The sequence below is a fragment of the Vulpes vulpes genome, chromosome 16 (assembly GCF_048418805.1).
Source record: "Vulpes vulpes isolate BD-2025 chromosome 16, VulVul3, whole genome shotgun sequence".
Classification (NCBI taxonomy): Eukaryota; Metazoa; Chordata; class Mammalia; order Carnivora; family Canidae; genus Vulpes; species Vulpes vulpes.
Window position 1 is genome coordinate 72560975 of NC_132795.1, and position 26121 is coordinate 72587095.

Below are 26121 nucleotides of genomic sequence, written 5' to 3' on the forward strand. Positions count from 1 at the left end.
CCCTCCTGACCACCACGCTCCACAGGCCCTCCACTATCCACCCCACTCAGGGCTGTGCATGGGGACAGGTCAGTGCACTTTCCCCTTCACAAGCAGAGGAAGTGGAAGCTCACAGTGGGGCATCCTCCAGGCTGAGAAAAGGCCACGCCAGGGCACCTTCTCTCCCCACAGGAAGGACATTTGGGAGCCTTTTCTTTGCACCACTAGATACAATTCTAGGTACCCAGTCCCCATGAACAGAAAGCCCTCGAACGGAAGATTGTTTTTCTTTTTAAGTTTACAGCAACTTCATTTGGCAACACAATCAGATCTGAGCTGATGTGAGACTACAATCTTCATTTATCCCATTTTGTATAAACATTCATATTTCTCAATAAAGCAATATTAATGAGTTTGTTTCAGAGGGCTGCTCCAGACACCTCTGGGTATGTTCAATCATATGCGTGCCACATCAAACATAGGTAATGTGCACTATATTACATATATGTGCACCAACCGTGTACCATGTCACTTTCTTAAAATATGGAATTCCAAAACATCTACCCGCGAGAGCTTCACATAAGGGCCTATGAACCTGTATTAGGTACCGCACCTCGAGAACAATATTGGTATCCAGTGAAAAATCAAAACTAGATGACGGTGGACTCCAATAAGCTATCACACTCCAGAGCAGTGTCAGAGGCCCTGCAGATGGCCCAGGAGATGGGACCACACCTGCTTCCCAGGCCAGCAGAGCCAAGAGGCACAGCCACTGCCAGGAATGCCACTAGAGAGAGCACAGTGTAGTCCTAAGCACGGTGTTTAGAGAAAGACAAAAGAGAAAGGGCCCAAACAAGTTTGGCCAAGACCATCAGGAGGAAGACAGGCTTCTTCTGAGAGCAAAAACAATTTTTACAGGAAAGGAAAAAAAAAAAAAAAAGGACACTAAGCATCCCCTAAACTCAGCAAAGAGTGATATAATCCAAATGCATAAAACCATAGCTGATGAAGGGAGGGTGCACGTGACCTGCTCACTGAATTCCACAGGCTGCAGAGTTCATGATCCAGACACATGGCACAAGCCAGAACCACAAATAGGTTCAAAAAACGCTTACATTCAGAGACATGGTATCCAGAACATCAGATTCCAGAAGGCAGGCAGAGTGACCAGAGGTGCATTCGTGCACAAGAGGGCCATCTGCAGTGCCAGGCTCCATCCTCAAGGGGGCCATCAGCCAGCTCTGGGGCTCTGATGGATCTCCCCATCCATGGAATTAAGGCCTAGACCTGACCAATGACTAAACCCGAACTGTTTAGTCAGGATTTATACACAGAAATGAAAATAAATAAGATTCAGAAAAGGAGGGCAGCTCTGATCAGACTGGGGATGGGAGGCCTTGATAGCTGAGTGACCTGGCATTGCACAAATACCTCTCCCCCCAGGGGACCCTCAAGGGGAAAATACAAGAGGTGATGTGTCCAGGGCCTTTGAGACTTTTCCACCTGAAAATCTATACCTTGAACCTCTGCTGGGAAGAGAAAATGTGGGACTAGATGGGCTGCTTTTCTGACCTGGCACAGGGGATTGGTGGATCACCACAGTCTAGCAAGAGGAAAAGAGAAGCACACTTCCCAAACGGGGTACGCACGGGTCTCAGCATCTACTTACATCTGTAAGGCCATCTGTGTACTTGTACTAAGGAGAGTGTATCAGGGGGTGCTGCTCTGGGCCACTGTGGGGGGATCTGGCTGTGTCACCTTCTGTGCCACATGAGGAAAGGCTTGCTCTGTATCTGAATTCTTGCAAAGATATCTGTGTAGCAGGTTTGTCATGGCCAGCCAAAGGATTTTAGCAGCCCCCAAAAATATACTAAGAAAGTAAGGGGCTCCTCTGCCTGCCGAGGCACCCCGGCATGCGTGAGCTCACCCTACACCCTATTTGTTAGGCTTGGCCTGATCAAACAAGGGCAGATGTGACCTCAGAACCAGGACAATATTTGAAAAATGAGGCCCATGAATCCCCTCAAGCTTCCTGTCACTCAGTGCTTCCAAATGTGTTCTGTTGTGAAAAGATTCCAAGGGTAGCCTAGCCCAGAAAGGGAGCTCCTCAGGCTGACCTATCCCACAGTTTTCATGAGCAGGAAGTCTTAGCAGCTGGGGCACCTGTAGGCTCAATGAACACACGAATATACAGAGGGGAACATCCACTTGTCACAGCTGCATCCGACGGAAAGGCATCAGTGGCCACAGCCACTGACAAAGGCACAAAGGGGGGCGTGTTCAAAGACAGGGCTCCATGAAGACAGGCTCTCAAACACAGGGTCTACCAAATAGCTGGCAAGCACCATGACCAACTGGACTGTCTGCTGCCATGGAAGAGACCCAGGGTTGAGAGAAACACGTTCATGATGAAGAGAACAGGAAAGCTCTAGAATGAGTAGCTAAGGAAAGCAATGGGGGGAAGGAAGAGGGTTAGACAGCCCTCCTAACTGCTGCCTGGGCTCTGCGAACCAGGGGGTAACCAGGTGTGAGTGGGCAGTGCGGTGTCTACTCCTCCCCCAGGGGCAGAGTGGCAGGTGTCCATTCCTCCCCTGCGCTCAGGCCAGGCTGGGAGCTGGAATGCCATATGGGGATCACTCGTGCTCCTGAATCTATGTGTGCAAGTGCCAACACCGGACAGGTCAGTGCTGCCTTGGAGACCAGTTAAAGTTACCTCTGGACAGGGATGAGTGAATGGCTAGCTATGGACCTCTGCAAGTACATTTATGAGAAAATACTGGAAGTACTTGGGAAAAGAGATCCAAACTGCAATATACAAAAAATAACTGTAAAGAGACTAGGAAGGTCACCATGGTCTGCTGCTGAGGCTATTAGAAGAGGCAGTGAGTTCTAGCTGCTATCGATTGCCCAGGCTTCTGGAGGTAACAATTGTCATCAGCCTGCTTATTAAATGCCCCAGGGGACAGAGTCTGTGTCAAGCTTCTCAGACTTCAGACAGCCCTAAGTAATGAACTCACAGGCACCTCTCAGTGTCTTCCAGAGTTTGGGACATAAGTTTTTGTGGAGAAATTTGTTCTCTCGACTCCTGGCTGCAATTTTGGTTTATTATCATAATTATTATTACTGGCAGCAAGTGCAACAATAACGTTCTTTTCCTCACTATGACAAGGGTACTACCTCAGCGGCTTGCCAGAGAATGTCGACATTCTTATTCTTCCTGGCGTGAACGTTCTGGCCCAGAAAACGCAGCAGCTCCGGCAGGCACGTCTGGCTCCGAGATCGAGGTAGACCTGCAAGACAGGGGGAGTCCATGAGAGCCTGGTGGGACACCCAGGACCGCGGCCTATTGAAGCCACTGTAGCATGAGCCAAGCTGGAAGTTTAGGGTGACTTAAGCAAGAAAAGGGGGTACGCTTAGAGACTGGCCTTGGCTACTGGCATGGGTAGCACTTAAATTACTTCCATGCCCCTTACAGCTTCCAACCCTGGCCACCTAGGGAGTTTCTGGAACTGCTGATGTACCACCACTCTGGGGTGGGGCCCAGGCATCAGGACTGTCCAGGCTCCCCAGTGAATTCCAGTGTGTGGTCAGGGCCGGCACTTCTGCGGTTCCCTGGGGAAATGGAGGCTGCCTGCTTGTATTTCCGTCTGTCCACAGCGATCCCTGATGCGTAGTCCTGAGCTGCTCCTCCATCTCACAGCCGGTGTTTTCCTAGCTCCTTCCCCCATCGCCCATCTCACACCTCTGCTGATCTCTGGGGCAGAGTGGCCCATCAAGGCAGTGCCATTTCATCACTTACTTGCCCTGACTGCAGCCCTCGCCACACTGAATGCGCCTCAGAAGTCACCAGGGACCCCTCCCCTTCCCCCTCCTTGGCACCCAGGTAACACTGCTGCTCTTTTGCCTGCAAGGACTCTCTCCCACCCTTCTGCTGAATCTTTTCTTCACAAGCCACCTCCACACGGGGCCTTTCCCCAGAGGCTCTGTCCTCAGCCCCTTCCTCTTCACACAGTGACCTCAACCACTAGACAGCCCTGTTACCCTGTGCTGCTGACCAAGGTGGTGACAGGTGTGCCCCACCTGGCCTCATCTGTGCCCCCTGTCCCATATCACAAGGCCATTGGCACCTGGACTGCTCTCCTCGCCCCCCAGCCCCACCTATCAGCAGTCACCAGGTCATGTGGCCACAGCCAGTGCAGGCCCTTTGTATCTCCACCATGTGCCCATGGCTCTCTCCGACTATCTAAGCACCAAGCCTCAGATCCAAGCCAACCTTTCTGTGCCACCAATACTAATGCCTACCTTGAAGCATTGTCGTGGGGAGTCAGTGCAGAAATGTGCACCTAGCACAGCACAATGCCTGGCACACAGTGACCCGGGAATGCGAATGAAGCCTTTTCCCATCTTCCTCCTTAGGAGTCCCATTAGAGGATGCGGGGGTTACCCAGGGACCCAGTTGGCCTCCTTCACCTGGGGAGCCCCCTCATGGCTGGGGCAGTGCGAGCACAGAGAGGCAGAGTCCATTTCTAACCAGGCAGGGTTTGGTTTCATTTGTCACTAGGTCCTGTGGTGCTTTATCCAGGGCAAGTGCTCAGTAAATACGAAATCATGAGAGAATTCTCCATTTACAGATAGTGTGGAGAGCCCTGGCTCCTGCCTGAGTCCAGAAGCCCAGAGAAGGCTGTTTGCAGAGTGATGGCTGCTGTCACTCCATCTGCCTCCAGGGACAGCCGCACACGGGCCCCCTTGCCTCCCACATCCAGCAGTAAGTATCTGCCTGGTATCTTACTCTACACGCCACAGAGGGAGGTGTGTGGAGAGCTCACACCAGTGCAGGGCTGAGTGGGGTCCTGCCTCTGCGACCCCCACCTGTCCTACCAGCAGGAGCACAATGCACATCACTGGCCTCAATGGCACCAGTAGCTGGGCTGATGTATGAGAAAGCCCACATTATCTAGGTGACAAGAGAACCAACCAGAGAGGAATCAGCACAGGCCACGCCTGAGGAAGCTTCTCCTGTGGGTGAGGATTCAAGCCAGGTAGAGTCTGAGTAGGTGACCAGGCTGCCAGGGAGAACAGGGAATCAGAGGAAGAACTGTGCCCATGGAGGCAGCATCTGGACGGTGGGTGAGCAGACAGCCTAAGCGGTAGGAAAGGCTCAAACACCCAAGGTGACACAGGATAGACAACAAGTGAAAAGGAAACCTACCGTGAGTGAGGAAATACTTACAATCCTCAGGCAATACTTCCTTAAATTGCTCAAAGTAGGAATTTAACCGCACCAAACTTTCCACGTTGATAACTTCTTGTAAAGATGTATCTCCAAACCTTCAGGAGTCATATGGGGACACCATTAGTTACTGACACTTTCTTCTAGCATCAGCATCACTGTATTGAAGCTAACAATGTCGATCGTCTCAAGAGTTATTGTGCACATTTAAACTTTAAACCTCTTTCCTCCTCTCAAGCATCAGGCCATTTCTACTGTGTCTGTGACACGTATTTAAACATTAGCAGAAACCATGCATGTTTGTTACAGATGTGCCTAAAAGATAATCAGAACTCCATCTGTCCCCTAGTAAGGCATGCACAGAAACACCTCATGGCCACTCACTGGGAAGCCCTTGTCCTCCCATCCTGGAGGTGCTTAGGAGACAGGGACAGCAATGGGGCTCTGGCTGGGGAGTGAGGACACAGTCCTGTACTCGAAGCTGAAGTCACTCTGCCTGCTGCCACGCCTGACTAGCTGCTCCTCCTGCCCTGTATGTAAGGCCCTAGCTCTTTTCTCTCCATGCAGCTTCATCCTGTGCACACCTCCCAGGTAGCCAGGACATGCCAGATGTGTAAGGCAGAGGCAGAGAAAAGTCACCCTTGAGGAAGACACAAGGTGGTCATTAACACAGGCAGGCTCTGAAGTCTAAGGCCTGGATGCCCAGTGCAGCTCCACCACTGCCCTGCTGAGTGACCTCCATGCACATCAGCCTCTTCATGGACCCGTGTCATCCTTTAGGACTCCCATCCACAGGACTCCGTCCTGTGGGTCCATCACAGCCCATCCACTCTGATGCCGGCAATGGTTTTTCCTCTAGGCAGCTGCTCCCTTGGGGACTGCCCCCAAGACACAGCTGAGAAGAGAGTGTCCCAAAAGCAGATGAATGAGCAAAGACCTGGCACTCACCAAGTCTTCCCCATCCCCACTGTCTCATCCTCTCCACCTGCCCCTCTGCTGACTGTGATATGGCCTTGCCTCAACACTTTCCAGAAACTGCTCTTGCAGTCAACAGGAATGGCAGCTGCCAGACACAGGGAGCATTATTGTCCTCCCTGGGACACCTCCCTGCCGGCCTCCTGATGCTGCCTACTCTCCCTGGAGTGGGCTCCTCTAGCTCTGGTCACACCTTGAACACATGCACACACTTACTTGCACACACGGGTACATGTGACTACTCCTTGTTGCCTGGCAGGGGAACCTAGAGGGAGTTTACAAGACACAGGCCTTTGCAATCAAGGCAAGGCTCTCAGCCTCAAACACAGGCCTAACACCACCACTGGCCATCCCGGCCTGGGCCTTGGCCTCGAGCCGCCACACAGTTTCTCCCTACCTGCTTTTGTTCAGGCTTATTGGCCTGAGATGTCAGGCCTTCCCTCCACCTCTTCGTCTGACCAATTCCTACTTACTCTTTGAAACTCCGTTCAGCCATCATCCCCTCCAGGAAGCCCTCCCAGACCTTCTCCCTGGGTCTCCTGTTAGGAGCCCCTACTCCCTGCATTCATCTTCATCCTTGTGCCCACATCTCTCTCCTACCAGCCCAAGTCTCTTGAGGATACAGACCACATCTGGGTCATCTTTGTGTCCCCAGCACCACACATAGAGCTAGGTGTATGGCTGCACTTAAAGAATGCTGGCCAAAGGAAGGGAGTGATGACAAAGTCTCTTCAGTGCTCAGAACCTGAAGAGGGCTAAGGACATTTTCTATATGCGGTAAGTGACCGCACTGCACCCACCTCTCGGCCAGAGTCTGCTGCTCATTGATGCCCACATTGAAGAGGACGGGCTGCACCCGCAGCAGCATGCCGCTCTGGATCTCCCGGGGCAGGGCGTCAAACAGGGGGCCCGGCAGAGGGATCCGCACGTTAAACCCATCCCTGCAAAATAGTGAAGACAGGCAGAGGACGGGTAAGGGCTGTGACAGGGGAGAGGCAGGAGAGGAGGCGAGTGAGAAGAGGAAAACCAAGCTGGCCTCGATACAAGAGTAGGGACTGGCTGTCTGGCTCAGTGGTTTCCAAAGTGGTGGCTCAGCAGTTTAGTGCCGCCTGCAGCCCAGGGTGTGATCCTGGAGACCCTGGATCGAGTCCCACGTCGGGCTCCCTGCATGAAGCCTGCTTCTTCCTCTGCCTGTGTCTCTGCCTCTCTCTCTCTCCTCTCTGTGCATTCTCATGAATAAATAAATAAAATCTTTAAAAAAACAAAACAAAACAAAAAACCAAAAACAAAGTGCTAGTCATGAACCTTTTAAAGGCCCGTGAAATTACTGTAGAAGATCAATGTTTTTAACTGAATGAAAGGCAATAAAACAAAAATGAAAAGCACGTCACATGTAATGAACATAAATTAAAACACAGTGCTAGTTTTGAGGATTAAAAAAATCTTTCTACCGATTTCCAGTGATGACGGGCAGCATGTCAGTCGATGCATTAGAAGCGGCCTGAGTGACTTTGAAGGTCACGTTCCTCAGGTCCATGATCCCAAGGCTCATGTCCTCCAGCATGGCCAGCTCCTCACCTGGATACAAGAGAGGGACGGAAGGCTGTCAGGTAGAAGGGACCTGCCACTCTTTCTGTGGGCTCAGAACGGCCACAGAGCTGGGCACAGACGGGAGGTGACAGGATCAGGCATGGCTGTGAGGAGAGAGGGTTTCTCTGAGCCTCTTCACCAGTGGACTCACTCCTCTGTGGGTAAGGCTGCTACTAAAACCCTGCAGCCACAACCAGCAATGCTGCTGGTGGAGAGATATGCCAGTCTCCAGCCCCCTCCTGGTGACAGACAGCATGGGGAGGGAACTGGGCTGCACAGGACCTCGGAAGGCAGAGCTGGCACTTCAGAGATGGACATGGATAGCCAAATAGCACACTGTAGCCAGATCATTCCACTCCACAGGGCTTGGTATTTATTGGATGTCTTATAACTCCAAAGATTGACAAATGCTTCTTAAAAAATTCCCTAGTTTTACCCTCTTAGAAGAAATAAACAGAAAATGAAAGAAGAGAGTCTTTTTCAAGAGCACTCGGGAAATATCTTTGAGATTTTAAAATATTCCTACCATTTGAACCAGAAATATTCCTTCTAATAATGTAGTGGCTGCAGAAATGGGCACACAGGTGCATACACACTTGTGTGCAGAGATGTATGGCAGCACTGTTTTCATAGGAATAATTCAGAAATGGTCCAAATGGCCTACAGGAAATTACTGCTAAATGATTATCAACCATCCTCAAATTAGAAAGATCTTTGATTGTAAAAACCAACAACAAAACAAATGAAGGGGTGAATGTGTAACTATACAGGGCTTTCATTTGGTCCTTACACATTTTGATGATATCTGGATTTATTTTAATCAGCATGTACTGTGTGCGTAGTTAGAAAAATGTCTAGGAAGAAAGAATGGGAATTACGTATGTCCGCACTGCTTACGAACCCCAGGATCTCAAAAGTGTAGGGGGTGCCCCTGGAGTCTCACCGTAAGTGCTCAGCAGGCTCTCAAACTGGGCCAGCAGCCCGATGGTGTATAGCTGCCGTAGGAAGCCGTCGTCATGCAGGCAGTTCCTCAGCTTGATGATGAAGCCACAGATGAGAGCAGTCAGCTGTCGGGGAGACACAAGGTGAACAGTGTGGGGGGCAGACATTTCCTAAGTGGCTCCCAGCCCATGCCATGCCCCTGGCCCCGAGTTTCTCTGCTTCCACTGGTTGGGCTGCAGCAGCACCTCTTCCCCTCCTCTATCTGGCATGTGGGGGGTGTTTGGCTCTGAGGCCATGCAGGCTACAGGCCACGGGGAGGCCACATAGCATTCTAGGCTTGCCACTCCTATTGCTCCCAAAGGCTGGTTTGGTTTTAGCTCAGCTTCTAACCCAAACTGCCTAGGCTTACTCCTGGGCTAGAACCCCCTAGAAGCCCAGAATTAAATCCCGACAGTGAAAATGGCCTATCTACTCACAGATCCATACCAGCTCTGGCTGGAAACTGAAACAATCACAACAAAGAACAGAAATGAGAGAGAACATAGTCACCCTGTAAGCTACCTCAGTGGGAGATCTCCTGTGGGGATGGGCCGGCACAACCTCAGAGAACCAGCCTGACCCTCTGTCACTGTGCACTTCGCTAATGTGATGCCTGCCATCTATCGAACTTGTGACATTCATTTGAGCTCTTCCCTTCTCCAAAACCATTATAACAGTTGTGCATGAGCAGCAGAACTAAGGCACCTGCTGTTTTATAAACAAGAAAACAGACTACAGCATTGGTATCTCCCTCACTAAACTTCTTTGTAAGAAGAAAGACAGCCAAGAGGCCTGTGTGGTCTGGAAGCCAGCACGCCTCGGGCGGGAGCAGTACCCATGCCCATGCCTACCACTTCCTCAGGGAGAAGCAAGCATGGACTCAGACCCTCTCCTAAATACTTATCAAGTAGGATTCCTCCCTTCGGGTAGAAATCTAGACCTCTCTATTAAATAAATTTAAGAGCCAAAGACAGGAGAAAGTGTTGCCATCCTTGTTTTTTTCAGTGTGAAGTGAGAGATTTTTTAAGGCTGTGTTTTCTAGGGGCAGAAGGGCCTGTGGGTTCCCGCACACCACTCCCAGGGCTTACGGTTTGACAGAAGACCACATCGCGGCGGTACTGCAGGCTCAGGTACGTGGCTATGGTGGGAGCACTGTCCTGCATGAGCAGGAAGACCATTGCCTTCTTGGCCTTGTCACTCATCATGGCCACGCAGTCCGTGAGTGTGGTCAGCAGGGGGTAAAGGGCCTCGCTCCATTCGCCTGGTCATGAGGAAAGAGTCATTTGAGGAGGAAGATTTTAAGAGACAGGTTCTAGATGTTTAGTAAGTTATGTGGCCCTTCAGCCCTATTGTCTCCCCCTCCCTACCCCTTCTGCATCTCATAACTGCGTGGCACCAAGTTCTGCCTGTAACCACCCCAGTCTTCAACCTTCTAGCCTGAAGCTTTTCCAGTAATTAACCAGCAGACCTACTGGGGGCCATTGATGTAGGTCTGGTCTCCCTTCCCTACTGGGGACTGTACACTTAAATGCTCAAGATTATTCCTTTTGAGGAAAATGACCAAGAAGCTTCTGCGAGTCACCTGCAAGTCACCACTGTTCCACCATCCAGGGAGAGAAGGGCCCTCAGAAAAGTGACCTGTTATCTTGCTTCTCCTGACCCAGCGATTAAGGCAGAGGCCCCCATCTTTCTAGAGCAAAGGACACCTCCATCCTTGTGCAGCTGTGTGCGGCTGTTATAGTCTCACTTCCCATGTCTGGAGGAAAGAGTGTTCCAGACGGTTTCCCAGGTTTTCCATTCTCAGAATATCCCTTGCTTCTGCCCACATTTTCTTCCCCACCCCCAAGACTGTCCTGCCTGGTACCCTCTATTTCTGGTTTAGTTTTTTTTTTCTTTTTTTTTTGTAAATACTAGGAAATTATGACCCTGTACCAAAACAATTTTTAAAAAATAGAACTCAGGGTAGAAAAACAGAGTTAAAGGTATTTTGGGCCTTGGCTCTTTTTTGCTTTCCTATTTTGAAGGCATTTAAAAGAGAAAAGACATGCCCTCATCAGTTCTATTTATAACAGGTCACCAAGCCCAGAAATAGGCATTTAACCATCACCACTGGGTGAGCCTAACCACAGCAAATGTGGCACAGGTGGGGAGTGGAGCCAGGACAGCACACGTTCCCTTAGGATGAGGTGCGGGTCACAGAACACCCACCAACATCATCGCACTGGGGAGAGGCCACAGGGCTGCACAAGCAATGCAGCTGCCAGAGGGTAAGCTCTGCCTTAAACAGAATCTAAAGAGCCATAGAAAAGGGAGACTAGCTCCACTCCTCTCAAAATATATGAGTAGCACTTTGTTGAGAAACAAATTTAGATAATTGCCTGAAACTTGCAAAAGGACTTCCCTATACTCAGTGTTTGGTTAATGTAGATTTTCAAGTATACGTAGCCATTCAAAATTTAGAAATGATCTAACTGTATATAGGCACACTGCATATAGACAAGGATTTGTGTCTGTATTGCAAAAAAAATAAAAGTAGGCTTAGATTTAGAAAGTCTACAGCAGAAAAGGTCTTAGCAAAGAACTCATAGTGACAGAGAACACTGGACCGAAAAGTGGACAATGTGAGTCTTGGGCCTGAGCTGCTGCTAAGTAGTGGTGGCCACGGACAAGTCTTTTGAATCTTCGGCTACATGAGTTCTTTCTGATAAAACGGAAGAGCTCTGCTAGTTAACATCTAAGTCTCTTTCTTCCTCTAAAAAATCTCAGAGGCCATGTTTTTGTTTTTTAAAGAACTCTGTTGCACACATGTAAATTTTATTCAGCGGCAACTATTTAAAAAGATCCATGGCAGCTTAGTTTTAATAGCCAAATAATTGGGGATGCATTGACTAAGTTAGTCATTAGCTAAGAAATAAATGCTTGTAGAACAAGTACTGCCAATTTTACTTTGCTTTCCCACTTAACATGCATGTACATATGCAATTAATATGCAAATTATCATTTTAATCTGAAAATTATCAGAAAGTACAAGCAGTCTTAGCTAACTAAGCCAATCTCCATGCAATACCTGTTGACTTTACTTACTTCTCTCTCAAAAAAAAAAAAAAAAAAAATCCATTTAAGAGGCTCCTGGATGGCCTACTTGGTTAAGTGTCTGCCTTCAGCTCAAGATCTCAGGGTCCTGGGATCCAGCTCCCTGCTCAGTGGGAAGCCTGCTTCTCCCTCTCCCTCTCCCCCTCCCCCTGCTTGTGCTCTCTTGCTCTCTTTCTTAAATAAATAAAAATCTTTAAAAAAAAATCCATTTAAGTATGATTTAGTTTTGTTCCATTAGGGGAAAAAAAAAACCAATCCTGAATAACAAATGGAAATAATGGAAGAATGGTTAAAAAACACCGGGAGCTTGTCCTGGAGAAGAGATCTGGGTCTTGGTAGGAGATGTGTCTGCCATCTATCTGGAAAAGGCCTCAGACACGTCCAGAGTACAATAAGAGTGCCAATCACCATTTATGCAAAAACTGTTAGTGCTTTATCTTTCAACTGTTTTCTCATTTAATCCACAGAGGGAGAATCATTAATACAGGTAAGGAAACAGGCTCAGGGAGGTTAAGTGTCTTCCCAGACACATTAAAAAACTAGCATTTGTATGTGTCTAACTCTAAAACTCTATGTAATTTCTATTGTGTCAGGCTGTTTCTGCCAAGGAGAGAGAAGGGATTGGGGGCTGGAAATATATTCAGGGAGAATACGAAGAAAAACTATAATTAGAAACTTCTAGACAAAATGAATTTCAGGGACAAAAATGAGATTTCTGCCAGGACCTAGCTAAGTAAAGATATCAGGAAGTTAGATACGGTAACGGGGTCATATTCTTCTCCCTTTGTCAAAAAAATCTTGCTATTAAAAAAAAAAATCAGCTCAACTAAACAATGTCCTTAGTAATGTAGCTGATTCACTTTAGGGGACAAGCTCCTCATCTAGTTATTAATCTGTTAATGCTCACTGACTGGTGGCCAATCCACTGACCATGCTACTTTGGGTAACTTTGAAGAGCTTTTTCAAATCCATACTCTGCTTTTGCATTTTATTCCTCATTAACAGGAGAAGGAGGGAGAGAGGGTAAGAGGAAGAATAAGAAAGAGTGAGAGAAAAATGCATGTGTGTTTTAACTGAGATTAAAATATAGCTCTCCAGGAAAAGCCAAAGGAACTCTTGGCAGGGGGCCATTTTAGTCCATTGACATTAACTGTGGACAAGGCACCAGTGCTTCTAGAAATGACACAGCTGATATAAAATTCATGGTGCTATATGAGCTGAGAGGGTTTTCTAAAACTGACAGGGAGAGTTTGGTTAATCCCCAAATCACCAGTTTGCTGTGCTCTAGATATAAAACAGGTGTCCTGTTACCTCCCATGTATATCCAGTCAGAAATAGGCAATCATCAGACTGATTGGGTAGCTGGTTTGGGGGATATAAGCAAAAGCATATTATTTGGGGGTCTCATGCTCACTCCGGGGATCCCATGAGTCATAACCAGGAAATTCAACATGAACTAGAGCAGGGGTCGGCACCCTTTTTCTGTAAAAGGTTAGACAGTAAATATTTTAGGCTTAGAGGATGATGGAATCCGTCATACCTACTTGACTCTAGTATTGCCCCCACAGAAGCAGTCATAGACCATATGTAAATGAGTAGATGTGATTTCCAATTAAATGTTATTTACAAGAACAGGTGGTGAACAGGATTTGGTTCAGAGTTGTAGTCTGCCGACCCCTGAACTAGAGCTGTAAACATTGACTTCTACATGCAAAGGCAGCAAAAAGATTCCATTTTTAGCACTATCTCCAACTGAGCCTGTTAGCAATACCTAGTAAGAACTCTAAGCTGCATCCAGACTCAGAAGAGAGGATGTTGTGTGATTATGAGTGCTGCAATATTCGGGTGGCTACACCACCTCCAAGTAGTGCTCACAAGTTCAGGTGAAATCACAGGAAGTATTGTTTACAAACATGTACTGCTCTGAGTCAGAAGTCCAGCGCGCCCACAGACATGAATCATCTGAAAAGGTTTTGTGATGGGAAAGTGAAAAAAATAGTAGGCTGCTTTGGGCCACAGTCCCCAACCCAACTGGTTCCTCACCAAACCTAAGAAAAATAGCTACCTGCCTTAAATAAACTCCTAAAATATTTTCCTAACTCTGGAAGCATAGGCAATCTTGGAGAATTCAGCTACAGACACTACCTGAGGATTAAAAAGATATCTGCAGAAGCCTTGAACGGAAACCACGTACCTGGGCTGGACCCGTCAGGAGGGGGGCTGCAATCTGCACAGAAATGGAGGGTGACACGGATGATTAAGGAGCAGCACAAAGTTCAAACATGAACAACTCAACGCTTACAGCAACTGCATCAGCAGCCGCCCGTAAGGTGGCTCAACTGAACAGAGAAGAGGTCAGAGGTCTGCCTGCCTCTTCCCTGAGAGGTCCCATGCAGGTACTCAGCTGCTCTGAGGCAGCCAAGCCCTCCTCGTGGTAAACACTGACCCACTCACTGATTCATTCGTTCATGTTGCTAAGACTTCAACATAGAATGCTCTTCCAGTAAGCAAACTAACAGATTACAATGTGATAAAGTGCCTGCATCAATCACATTGCATATGGTGGAGCCCATGTTGTTGACTCACAACATCTGGAAGCACACTTGTAATGAGAGAGACTGACCAGCAAATCAATCATCCCCAATTCAGAGCTCACTGCTCTGACTCATGAGTGGAACCCGGGCTGCAGACTGAATGCTGAGACCCAAAGGTTAGGATCCAGTGATGAAACCAATATACCAACCAACATCTATGCCAATCTTTCAAATTTAAATCAAATTTAAAGCTTTTATGATTTGGGGGAAGTTTAGAATTACAATGTCCCTCCAGGTCACTCAAAGAATGCCAATTTTAGTCCAATATCACCTACACTGTCTCATTTCAGCAAGTGAAGTACTCATTTCAACTTTGTATTTCCCTTAAAAACTCTTAAAATTCCTTGGTTAACTGGGCATGCCACCTGGAAGAAAACAAGTCTGAAAAGGGGTCATTTTATGTCTTCAGGGTACTGAAATGGGTGGTTTCAGAGCCCCCAAAATAGCTGGAACCAGCTGTGTAGAGATGTTTACAACCTGGATTGTCCAGAGATGGGGGTGGCAAGGGATCCTTCCTCTCTAATCACCTTTAGCAGTGACTTCTTCAACTGGCAAAGGGATAGAACACAGCAAAAGTAAAGGCCCTTGAGAGCTGAAGACTTCAGCCTCTTCATAAGAGCCCAAATATCCTGAGACCATCTACCTAACAAAGAGAGAAACCCACAGTGGTGTGCAGTGATGCAGAGCAGTGATCCTTAGACCTCTGTTCAGCTAATCAGTTACCCCAGGTCAAAAAAAAAAAAATACAGATTTCTGTGCCTCCCCATTACCCTTCCTCCAAAATTCTGAGTCTGAGTGAAGAGGAAGGTCGAGGAACCTGCTTTCATGATCTTCTGTGGTGATTCCAAATAGCTGGGTTGTGACCATTCCAGAAAAGGCATTAAGAGTTAAACTCAGCTGGGTAAATTCAGTCTTTCGATCAAAGCAGGAAGTATGTGTGTTTTGGGGGAGGTGTCTGTCTCCTTTGATAGTTCTGGACCAGTGGCTTGCATCTTGTCTTAGGCCATGGAGTCCCCTGAGATGTGATGACCACTATATACTTCCTTGTCTTAGCACATAATCACAGGGGCATATAAAACTAGGGTACAACCCACAGGCTGCAGGTTAAAGCAACCTGGTCTGGGGTTTGAATGGCTCTTCAGCAATGAGGAGAGGATGGGAGTGCATGCATGGCAGGTCATGGAAGCCACCAGATGGGGTGGCTGCGGGTGGTGATGCAGAGGGTTGTGGGGCACTTGTGCGGAAAGCAGGAGAAGGAAGGACAGGCTCATGGAGTCTCTGTGGTTCCAGCTGGCAGGGACCTGTCAGTGATTCCTACAGTGATACATGCCTGCCAGGCAAGGCTCTGATGAGTTCTGTGGGAGAGCAAGCTAGAAGGGACGGTGACTCCTTAGCAAAAGATGAAAACCAAAACCTAGGACAATATACATAGCTAGAATGAAAAGTCATGATGCTTTTCAAAGAGGCACAGAGTTCTTCATATATAATAAGCTGGTGTGAACACAACCTGCTCACTAGGTCAAAACAACTGGCCCAGGAAATTGGAATGGTATAAAAAAATCACGACGGAGTTGAGCTCTGGCCTCAGGGTAGGGCACACTGGGTAAAACAAACAGCTCCCAGTCTCGTTCTTTCTGATCTTCCTGGTCATGTCCAGCTCTCAACAGCTACCTAGCTATGCTCAAGATTTTTAAATTAAGGATCATTGCAGTTAATTTAGTGGCATACGGTTTCACACATTTCTTTGAGTACTGATCAGCCAAGTTAGACTCTCTCAAATGTATGCTTCATATTCCCATGATCACAACTGAGCTGATTTGCATGGCAAACGCAAGTCATACCCTAAATACCATAAATAAATGCTCATTTAAATAACTTGAAAACTGCATTTAAATTTATCTACATTTGACCAATATGGGATGTGCCTAGAAGGAAAGTGACATTTAAACTATGGATATTACAGAATATCTGATTAATAAATTCTCTTGGCATTAAAAAACTCCAATAAATCACTCTTTTAATTCTGCAGAAAAAAATTAAAATTACAAGCAAGACAATACTGAAGAGAAATGAACAATGAGCTTTCAGATTTTTTTTTAAAAAAAACAACACAATTTACATAAAAAAAATGAGAAGACAAACAGGACAAAACAGCTCCACGAAACCAATCACAGGTTTGGGGAACTGAAACTATAGTCCTTCACAGATGGAAGGGTGGAGGACATGAACACTGCTGAATCAGAGGCTCAAGTGAAATTGTGCCCTGGGAACAGACTGCAGGAAGATTGAAAGGGTGAAGGGCAGGTTACAAATGAAGGATTTATCAAGAGGCTCTGATAAAGGAGCACGATTCTGCCTTGAATAAAAATTGTCCAATTCAGAAATGAAAGGTCCTTGCTGTCTGAAGGGCTAACCTTGGCATATCTGGTCCTTATGAACTACAGCTTACCACACCCAAAGGAGAGCAGAAGCTAGGTCTACAGCCCGCCCTCAGCTGCCTGGCCCATGACCCCCCGCAGCTCTTACAGGAGAAGGTGGAAGGCGGCCCTGAGTGACAGGGACCAAGGATGTGCTGGTAGAGAAAGCACGCGTGCCCGGCTTTAGGGATATATGCAGGACAAGGTAATCTGGTTGTGCTCTATGCCTCCGCAGGCAGAAGACTGTTTCTGAAGCCTGTTGCTTCAGGCCAATGTCGGCATCTACTGAGAACCCTGCTTGGAGGTGCTGCTGAACAGAGGAACCTAACTTAGCCCCATGAGGGGGTCCTACCACCTAACTGAGTCACCAACAAGTCCCACGGCAACATCTCCTGCTGAAGAACAGCACACCAGCTGATGCCAAGCAGCCTTTAGGCAAGTGTGCTGAGCCTGCTAGCACTCTCCCCCAGCTGTGTCCCTACGTGAGTCAGCTTTTCCTTGATTCTACCGATCCCTGAGGCAATAAACAATCTCCTGAGAAAAGCATCTGTGCTTCGGCCTCCTTCAGGTGCTCAGGCTGGTTTACCAACCAGAAGAGTCCAGGAGCCCCATCCTCACCGATGTGAGAACCAAGACAGCCTCCAGATTCTGCCTTTGCCAGACATGCTGATTCACACACGGGCTCCATGGGCACGGAGCACAGGAGCTTCTGCCCTCACCGCCCACTGCTCCGAGCTCCGCGCCATGTGGCTCTGCCCGACAGCCCTCCCTGCAGTCTGCGTGGCGGGAAGAGGTCATGGAGTCAGACACGGACAGACACACAGATGCAGCGTGAGGTGGAGGCAGATGAATGGGAAGCGTGGATGCATACGCACGTGTGGTCAGGTGAGGATGGCATGCAGCAGAGCAGATGGTGGAGGGGCATGGTGAGGAGGGGACATCGCAGAAGGGGTCTTCCGGTTTGATCCAGTAGGCGTGGCTGTCCCGGTTACCTTTCTTGCTGGTACAGCTGCCTGTGCACGGGAAGACATCCTCACAGCCTTCGCCGTGTAGGCGCTCCTTCTGCAGCAGCTTGTCCACCCGCTGAATGATGCACTCCAGGCTCTTGTCTACATTCAGCCACACTTTTTCCTTCCAAACCAAAAAGGCCCATTTGGGTCAGCTCTCCCAGTGAGGGGAAAAACAGAACAGAACACAACCCCTTCCCTCCCACCCCAACCACTGTTTCCCCTACCCTGGGCCACTGTGATCATTAAAATGCCACATATTTAGAAATATCAAAGTTCAGAATTCCCCATCACAGTTGTATTTGCTTTTCAAAACACAAATCAATCTACTGCAGTCATTGTTTTTAAAGTTGGAGATGTGTTTGCTAGTAACTGTCATGGAGACTGGACAAGACTTCCCAGTGCCTTCCAGAGCTGGCAGCAGGGCCACAGGGCCCAGTGAGCCAGCTGCCCCCTCCCCCCTCTTCTGTGGACCTCCTACAACCACTCAACACAGAGGGGGCTAAGGGAAGATAATGGAAGCAGACGGGGAGTGAGGAGTGGGGAGGTGGGAAGCAGGGCTGGAAGTGGTTTGCAGAAACCCACACAGAATACAGGACACCAGGGCAGGCCTGGAGGAGCACTCCGCTGCTAAAAATTCAGTGCTTCACAGAAAAATGCCTCCAAGTGGTAGTCCCCCAAAATGACAAAAACGAGTTGTGTGAGGTGTCACTCCCTCAGGAGAGACAGATGCAGCTCTCAGGGCCACCTCGTGAGGAAGCAAAATGCAAGGCATACAATGTCAGGTAGCATCTCCAAATTCCTCCCCCACCCCCCAAATACACATGGCCCCAGAAGGGCTAACTGGGTGCAGAGCTTTGAGGAAACAGGGGGCCTCACTGGTCTTTAGCAGACAGGCCTCCAGCAGGGTAAAGGCTCCACGGAGAACATCACCCCCTCTACAACCAGGTCTGACACAGCCTGGCCTGCAGCAGCCCTGCCCCTCTGATGGACACAAAGTGTGAAAATGCCACTTCCCTCCCTAAATCAGGTGGCCCCAGAGCCATCTGGGAAGGAGGCTTGGAGCTTGTCTACCAACCAGCCGGCCTGTTAGGGTATCTCTAGGGGGAGGGGCTGGCAAGAGGCTTAGAATTTTTCAACGCAAGCACAGCAGAATGAGGGCCACGGGCAGCAGACTCACCCACTCCTCCTCGTGCCAGTCCACCTGCAGAGAAGACCGGCTGTTCCTCCCCGTCCACCTAGCCATGAGGGTGTCCTGGTCATTCCTAAGCATCACCTGCTCCTCCTCACTCGATGTGGGGGAGGCCTTGGAAGCAATGTAGTCAGGCCGCGCCGCGTTCAGCCCATGGATGGAGTTGGCCAGCAGCTTGCAGTCGCACACGGTGACCAGCTGCCGGGTCTGCAGTACACACAAGCCAAAGCCACTGAGCCCTCAGCAGAGGGGCTGCAAGGCCAGTTATCTCTAAGAGCTCAGGAACTGTCCCAAGACCCAGCTGCACACCCTTCTCCATAGTGCAAGAGTCCTCGGCACGGCTGAGGCTCCCACAAAAGGACTAGAGAACACAGGGAGAATGAGGGAGGTCGAGAAATCTCTGACATTCTTCGATCCTGCCTGCCTCTGAGCCTGACATGACTCAAGGAAGGGCCTGAAGAGAGCCCAGTATCCTTGCCTTCACTGACTTCCTGGACTGTCTTCTCTAGTTCCAGGGGACAGGCAGAAATTTGATTTGATCACTTATGTCTTATCTTTTTTATCTCATACTTGAAGCCCTGGACTCTGGGGGTAGTGGGACTCTCAGCACAGCACTAGAGTTCTGGGAAATTCTGTATGCAGCAGGAGTTTTGTGGCTTATAATTTTCCTTCTCATAACATTATCTTTCCTTTCCAAGTAGATCTAATTCCTAGCTCTCAATTTTTTTTTCTGAGTGAACACATGTGAAGGATATAACACATTATTATCAGGAACGGCACCTCACCCTAGCAAAGTGGGTGTGAGTGGGGAAGTATGATCAGAATTTCTATACATGTGTGTATGCGTATGCATGCATATGTGTGTGTGTGTGCGGGTGTGTGTGTGTATGTGTGTGTTGAGAGACTGAGTAATTTGAAAAAGCATCATCCATCAAAATGATCTGGTATATCTAATTCCCTCCCCAGTATGGACTAATATTTATATATATATTTTTAATATTTGTTTATTTGAGAAAGAGAGTGTGTGTGTGCGCACACATGCACGTGGGGCAAAGAGCAAAGGGAGAGGGAGAGAAACTGCAAGCAGACTCCCTGCTGAGTGCAAAGTCGGACATTGGGTTTGATCCCAGAACCCTGAGATCATGACCTGAGCCAAAATCAAGTTAGATGCTTAATCAACTGAGCCACCCAGGTGGCCCTATATATATTTTTAATCAGGATCAAATTACAGCTAACTAGAAAATGGTTTATTGATTTTATGTAAGCCAATGAAGTTACATTTCCCTTATGGTATGTCTGTATAATAACTCAGTTTCTTTTTTTCAAATTCCAATCAATAAAAATTGGCAAAAAATGCACTGAGTAAGCAGTTGCTAAGAAAGCTGTGGAACTATCCCAGCCTCCACAATGGACCCCGTGGGCTTGAGGGGAGACACATCTGAATGAAGCAGCGGCTGAAATCACATGCCCTGGGTGCTGTCCTGGGCCTGCCCCCATTCAGCTCTGTGACCACAGGCAAATCACCAAACCTCCCTGGGCCTTTGGGGGAACTAAAATTTAAGCTAGACCTTCAAGGTCATGCCAATGTCACCTCTTGTAGGATAGCTCGAAGGACACACATGGGGTGTCCAAGGGTTTCCAGAAACCCAAGGAAGCCCCCATCCCACATGTAGCAGGGTAGTGCCTCCTACCTTGTCTGCCAGAATGGCGAGGGTTCTTTCGAGGCCAGTGGCAGACCTGTCCTTGGCCGCCCTCGAGAGCCGCTCTGCATAGTAACTCACTTGGGTTTTCAGGGTATTGATCTGGGCAATGATCTCCTTTGCTCTGATGATGTCCTGTGGTATGTAGATTATGGACTGGCAGCTGGATGGTGTACTAAAAAGGATAAGAACAGATTCTAAGGAGTTTTCTCAAATCTATGAGGATGGTAGCAGCCTCCCAACCCCAGCCCACAACCAACACCAAGTAAAGCATTCTGATACTCAGAGATGTTCTTCTAGGCTAGTCCAGCTGATGATGGGTAAAAGCAAATCTCAAGAGATTCTTTCTGTCTATGATTCTCTCTGTCTTCTATATGGTAGAAGGGTTGAAATATTAAAACACAATGAAGTCTTTTGTCTCTCTTTTTGTCTGTATTCTTATGCAAATATGTATGCAGATATTGAATCCAATAATTACCCAAATGCTCATAACCTTCTACCTAAGAACCTCACCTGTCACCTTATCAGCAGTACTGAGGTGGAGGCATAGAGTCTGCTGATCTCAGAAGGGGTCAGTTTATCACAGTGAAGGGAAACTGCTGTGGGTACCAGACTTTCCACAAGAAATCTCTTTCTCCATTTGGCCAATCTTCAAATTTTCTGTGCACACACCCATAATTCTCCCTCACACCTCTGACCCTGAAAACCAGACTTCCTCCTCCAGTGCTTCTCTACTTTGAAAAATATTTCAGCAGATGACAAGGAGGTAAAGAACATGCTAAGCCAGAGGCCAGGCCTGGACACTTCAACAGCTTTGAAAACCTGGTTCTTCCTCCTTCCTTCATCACCAAGCAGTATGGGATCTTAGGATTAATGTCAAAGCTATAGCCCAGTCCCTGCAAGGCACAAGTGCCAGCCTTGGGAGAAATGGCTGCATGTCCCGGCTGTGTGGGGCCTGGAGAATATGTCTGGCCATTCTAGATGGACATGATAAACCCAAGTCTCTCAGCTAGGATCCTAAATCAATGTAAATGAATAAATTTATTTTTCAGACTATATGAGGAAGCCAACAAAAGCATACTACTCTCTAGTAGTATGAGGCACCAGTGAGGATGTCTCCTGGAATCTGAAGTTGTGAGCTCTAGCTGGAATGGGATTCTCATCCTTCACTGGTCCTCATCCTTCTCAGCCCTCACTGGTCCCCTCAAAGAGCTAGCTTCCCTTTGGGTTTTGGGTAGGAGGGAGAAGGTGGAGGAGCACAACCTCCATGGCTTCCCTTGGATATAAGGACTTGAGACCCTCCCCTGCTGGGCTCTCGACCCTGAAGACAGGTCCCCAAGAAACCTCCCTTGACAGACTATGGTGTAAACATGCAAAACCCAAAAACCAAAGCACCCCAGAAAGAAACAACACCCCAAACCCACACACCACGATAAAACACAATGGATTTGCCAGAAGCCCATGCAGCAGATCGCAACCAAGCCTGCGTGATCTGAGAAGTAATTTCACAGCACAATGTGCACACAACTACTTTCCAATCTGCAATCACTCTTGCAAATGAATAGCTGCCACTTGACAATTGAGTCTTAAAAATACAATCTCAAATAGGATTTTTAAAAATCTGTTCTTCCCTGGCCCCAATACTTCGAGCACATGTGTAATGTGTGCTTCATGCAGATATACATGTGTGTATGGTAGATGGTTGTGTACACTTCAAGCAGTACATACCGTCCCCCAACCCAGAAGGAAAGCACCACCCCCTACTCACCTTGTGTTCTTAAGGTCAGTTCTAATAAAAATAATCTGGGACTTACGCACAGGAAGCATATGGCCCAGGTGTGGAAGAGTAAATTTCAAAGAGCTGTTGTTAGGGATGATGGTATATATACAAGCACATGTGCTCACCTATGTCATCCTAAAAATGGGAAAAGCCCAGGAGGTCTCAGTCTGGGTAGAAGGTTCCCTCCTCAGCACATCCAGCTATGCCTTGCAGAGCTCTGCCATCTTAGGCAGGGCCCAGCCATGGACGCCAAGCCTCACCAGTTCTGAGATGGCAGCAGTTCTCATGGGCTGCAAGTGCTCCTGGGGCCTGTCACCAAGTGAAGTGCCACTGTAGAGTGCTAGCTGTGCCTGAGTAAGCATGCTAAGCATGATGGGGGAGAGCCTGGGGCAGTAGTGGAGACCCCAGGCAGTAGACACAGTGGTTTGGCTGCCATCTTTGGTAGGAAAAGTCACTTGGTTATTTTAATTCTTGGTTTGCCCTCGGGAGTGGGGGATAACTGGCCCAAGTCACACTGTTTGGAATATCCGCCTAAATTATCATTAAAATGGATGCTGGCTTCATTCCCCTAAGAGGTGATGGTAAAGTGAAAATCAAAGCCCTAAGACTGTCATAAAAGAAGCCAGAAAGGGATTCCCAACCATACCAATGGGTTGACTTGAAATCCCAGCACTGGGGACTTGCCCGGCCTGGGAGAAACAGAGTCCTCTCTCAGAGCGCGCACAGCAACGAACTGCTGCCAGATTTTGAAGGTGAACTGGTAGGATGAAGACGGGCTATTCATTATCAAAGAACATTGCAGTTGGAAGGGATAATTCTGTCTACGAGGCTATAACCAGGGGCCCCCGGTGGCACAGAGGGCTGAGGCACCTGACAGAAGAGGGGACAACACAGGCTTTCTCTACAGGAGAGCAAGACCCAAACAAACACTCTCCACAGACAGAAAACTCACCAACACTCCTCAAAACTGCTAAAGAAAAGAACCAAAACGAAATATTAGCAGTTAGCAAACACCAAATGCAAAATAAAAAATTAAAAAGCCAAGTTATCTTTTGACAAAGTTCCTTGAAATTTACATGTTGAGGCACCCATGACAGGGCCAATAAAACTTCTGAGCCCCATTTGCTTACTCATCACAGCAATACCAGTGTCTGTGCGCAAGCCCAGGGAGACATTCTACCTGTGGGCAAGTTATGTCTGCATTTAAAGTATAGTTCAAATAATGAAAATCATTTCTTCAGGTGGTTTTATAACATTAGGAGGAAATTAAATGAAAATTTATATAATTGATTTGAAAAATACTCCAGAGACATTTTGGAAATAAGTTCTGAAGTTAACAGAGTAATCAGGTATCAACATCTGGACCTTTCTGGGGCAGGGATGGACAGTGGCACCCTCTTTCTGATGGGCTCTCCCTGCTGGGGCCCCCATGGCATCCTCAAATCCCCCACACAGTCACATGCAATGGAGTGACAGACACACGATCTCTTGACTGGCTGTGCAGAGCTATGGTGGGCACAGGAAGCCTCCTCTTCACTGTAATTCCCAGGGAACAGGCCAGTCTGATTACCTGGCTTGTCTAGGCAGGGGAAGACCCCTTGGTGGGATCAATCAAGGTCAAGTGAGCTATCTGGGGGCCTCCCAGGAACGTTGCCCCACCCTGAAGGCTGGAATTCCCCTTCCTAACCACTGGCCCTTTTTGTTATTTCCTTCTCTTGCCTGGAGGGCTCCCTTGGCTCTGGGCATCCTGTGCACACATCTGAGTGACAATTTCTAATAGTGTGTTCTCTTCCACCTGCTGGCTCACCCCTCCAGCTGCACACCATGGGCGAAAGCTCCTAGCTGCATCCGAGATCCCCTTGGGCCCATGATTGGCCACTGTGCCTGACCTTTCACCCTTCCTTGATCCAGTATGTGATCAGTTTCTTCAAGCCATGTCCTGACTCCTGGCCACGGCAACACATAGCCTCTGATTCCCCAGCAGGTGCTAATGCTCTCCTCTCCACCTGGCTGCCTTGTCGATTCTCCTGATACTCCCTGGGCCTATGGGCTTCACCTTTCCTCCAACTGTTCCAGTCTCCATTGGTAAGTCCCAGTCTTTCAACTCCACCTTCTGCAGAGGCTGATCCATGGTATCTTCAGCTTGTTTCTTTACTCCTCAAACTCTCTGCACCCACCTTCTCTTGTCCCTTCTAGGACTACCTGCCTGGTCTGGCCTTTGCTCCAGAACCTTGCTCTATCAACTTACCTTGTCACTTTTGTCATCCCCATCAGTCTGACCACATGATCAAGTAATAATCCTTTTCCCCAAGCAGACACTGCGTGCTACTTCCTCTACTCCATGGTCCATGGATCTTACAGGACTATCTATACTCATCGCCTCTACTTCTTACACTTGCCTCCCTCATCTATTTAAGTCTTGACGGGTGACATTCTGGAACATCACCAATGCCTCCCACATATCCAACACAACAGCTGGGATTTATGGCTCTCTCTCTGTCACCCCTGCTCCAAGCATGGCACTGCTTGCTCCAAATGGTGTTGTTCACTTATGTTCTCCTAGGCAAGGCTGAAGCCCGTCAGGGCCTGACCTATATCTATCACCCTACATCCTTGGTCACCAGCACATGGACCCGCACTGAGCAGGCTACCAGCAAGGCCAACCCTCTCTCCCTCAACTCCTGTCCTCAAATCACCATGCCTGAGCCACACCTCACTGCATGCTCCACAATTTTTTGTTTGGACTGTGGCTGTGTGCTATTCCCCTTCCACCCCCCAACCTTACTCTAACCTTCTTAAGACAAAGAGTGTTTACCACTGCAGTCCTTTTAGGAAAGGAGACAATCTCTTGCAGGCTTCACATTCTGTGGTGTTCAACACACACCACACATCCGGTGTGACAGACCAAGGGCTCTGAGGGACAACTGAGCCAGCAGAGAGTCCACACAGGGTAGTCACCTTCAAGGGGGACTTTGATTTGCTGTTTGTTTGCAGGACCACTACTCAGGTGCCCTCATCACCACCCAGCTGGTCACACACAGAGAAGCACAGGGGCCATGAGGCAGCTCCTCCCGCCACACAAAAGCACATTGGATGGCTGGATGTTTTTGCGGTCACATTATTTATTTATTTATTAACCTGGGAAGCACCAGACAGCTGTACAAGAATCATGAACACCCTCTCAGTACTTACTGTTTCTTGGTCTCTTCAAATTTGTGCAGCTTTTTGCGGAGACCTCCTGACTTAAAACCTTGGCAGTGTGCTGCTGGCGCTCCAATGGTGACAATGTCGTAGTTCTGATCTGAATGACAGAAAGCTCTTCTCCGTTACTCTGGGCTCAGGCTTGTGGATGAGCCAGCTACAGGGAGATGCATGAAACTCTGGGACCCTGCCCCTCTGCCCGTTTCCAGGCAGCCTGTTCCCTCAGTCCCACAGCCTGGATTGTCTGAGGGTCCTGGGGCCCAGCACCATCATTTCAGCAGAGAGGGGGTGTCTCAACGGCCAGAAGCAATTTCTGGCAGTGCCTAGTTTGCATCCCTCCTTGGGAAGGATAACTGCCAGGCGACTTTCTGTCCCAGAAACA

General features: G+C 48.3%; 1 protein-coding gene across 28 annotated transcripts in view; it reads right to left on the bottom strand.

The window, feature by feature from the left end:
* The window catches only part of INPP4A (inositol polyphosphate-4-phosphatase type I A), a 135091-nt gene that overhangs the window by 12537 nt on the left and 96433 nt on the right, over positions 1–26121 (bottom strand). For 9 of the 28 annotated variants that reach the window (XM_072741126.1, XM_072741125.1, XM_072741129.1 and 6 more), the window contains 11 exons: positions 25731–25839; positions 20750–20933; positions 19047–19265; positions 17852–17990; positions 14043–14075; positions 9844–10016; positions 8718–8841; positions 7636–7762; positions 6985–7125; positions 5210–5307; positions 3157–3269 (listed from right to left, as the gene is read on the bottom strand). In XM_072741126.1, the coding sequence (XP_072597227.1) occupies positions 3157–3269; positions 5210–5307; positions 6985–7125; positions 7636–7762; positions 8718–8841; positions 9844–10016; positions 14043–14075; positions 17852–17990; positions 19047–19265; positions 20750–20933; positions 25731–25839 (1460 nt within the window). Of the gene's footprint in view, positions 1–3156; positions 3270–5209; positions 5308–6984; positions 7126–7635; positions 7763–8717; positions 8842–9843; positions 10017–14042; positions 14076–17734; positions 17991–19046; positions 19266–20749; positions 20934–23490; positions 23509–25730; positions 25840–26121 lie in introns of all 28 variants that reach the window. The other 19 variants (XM_072741114.1, XM_072741113.1, XM_025992495.2 and 16 more) reach the window with 5 other exon arrangements.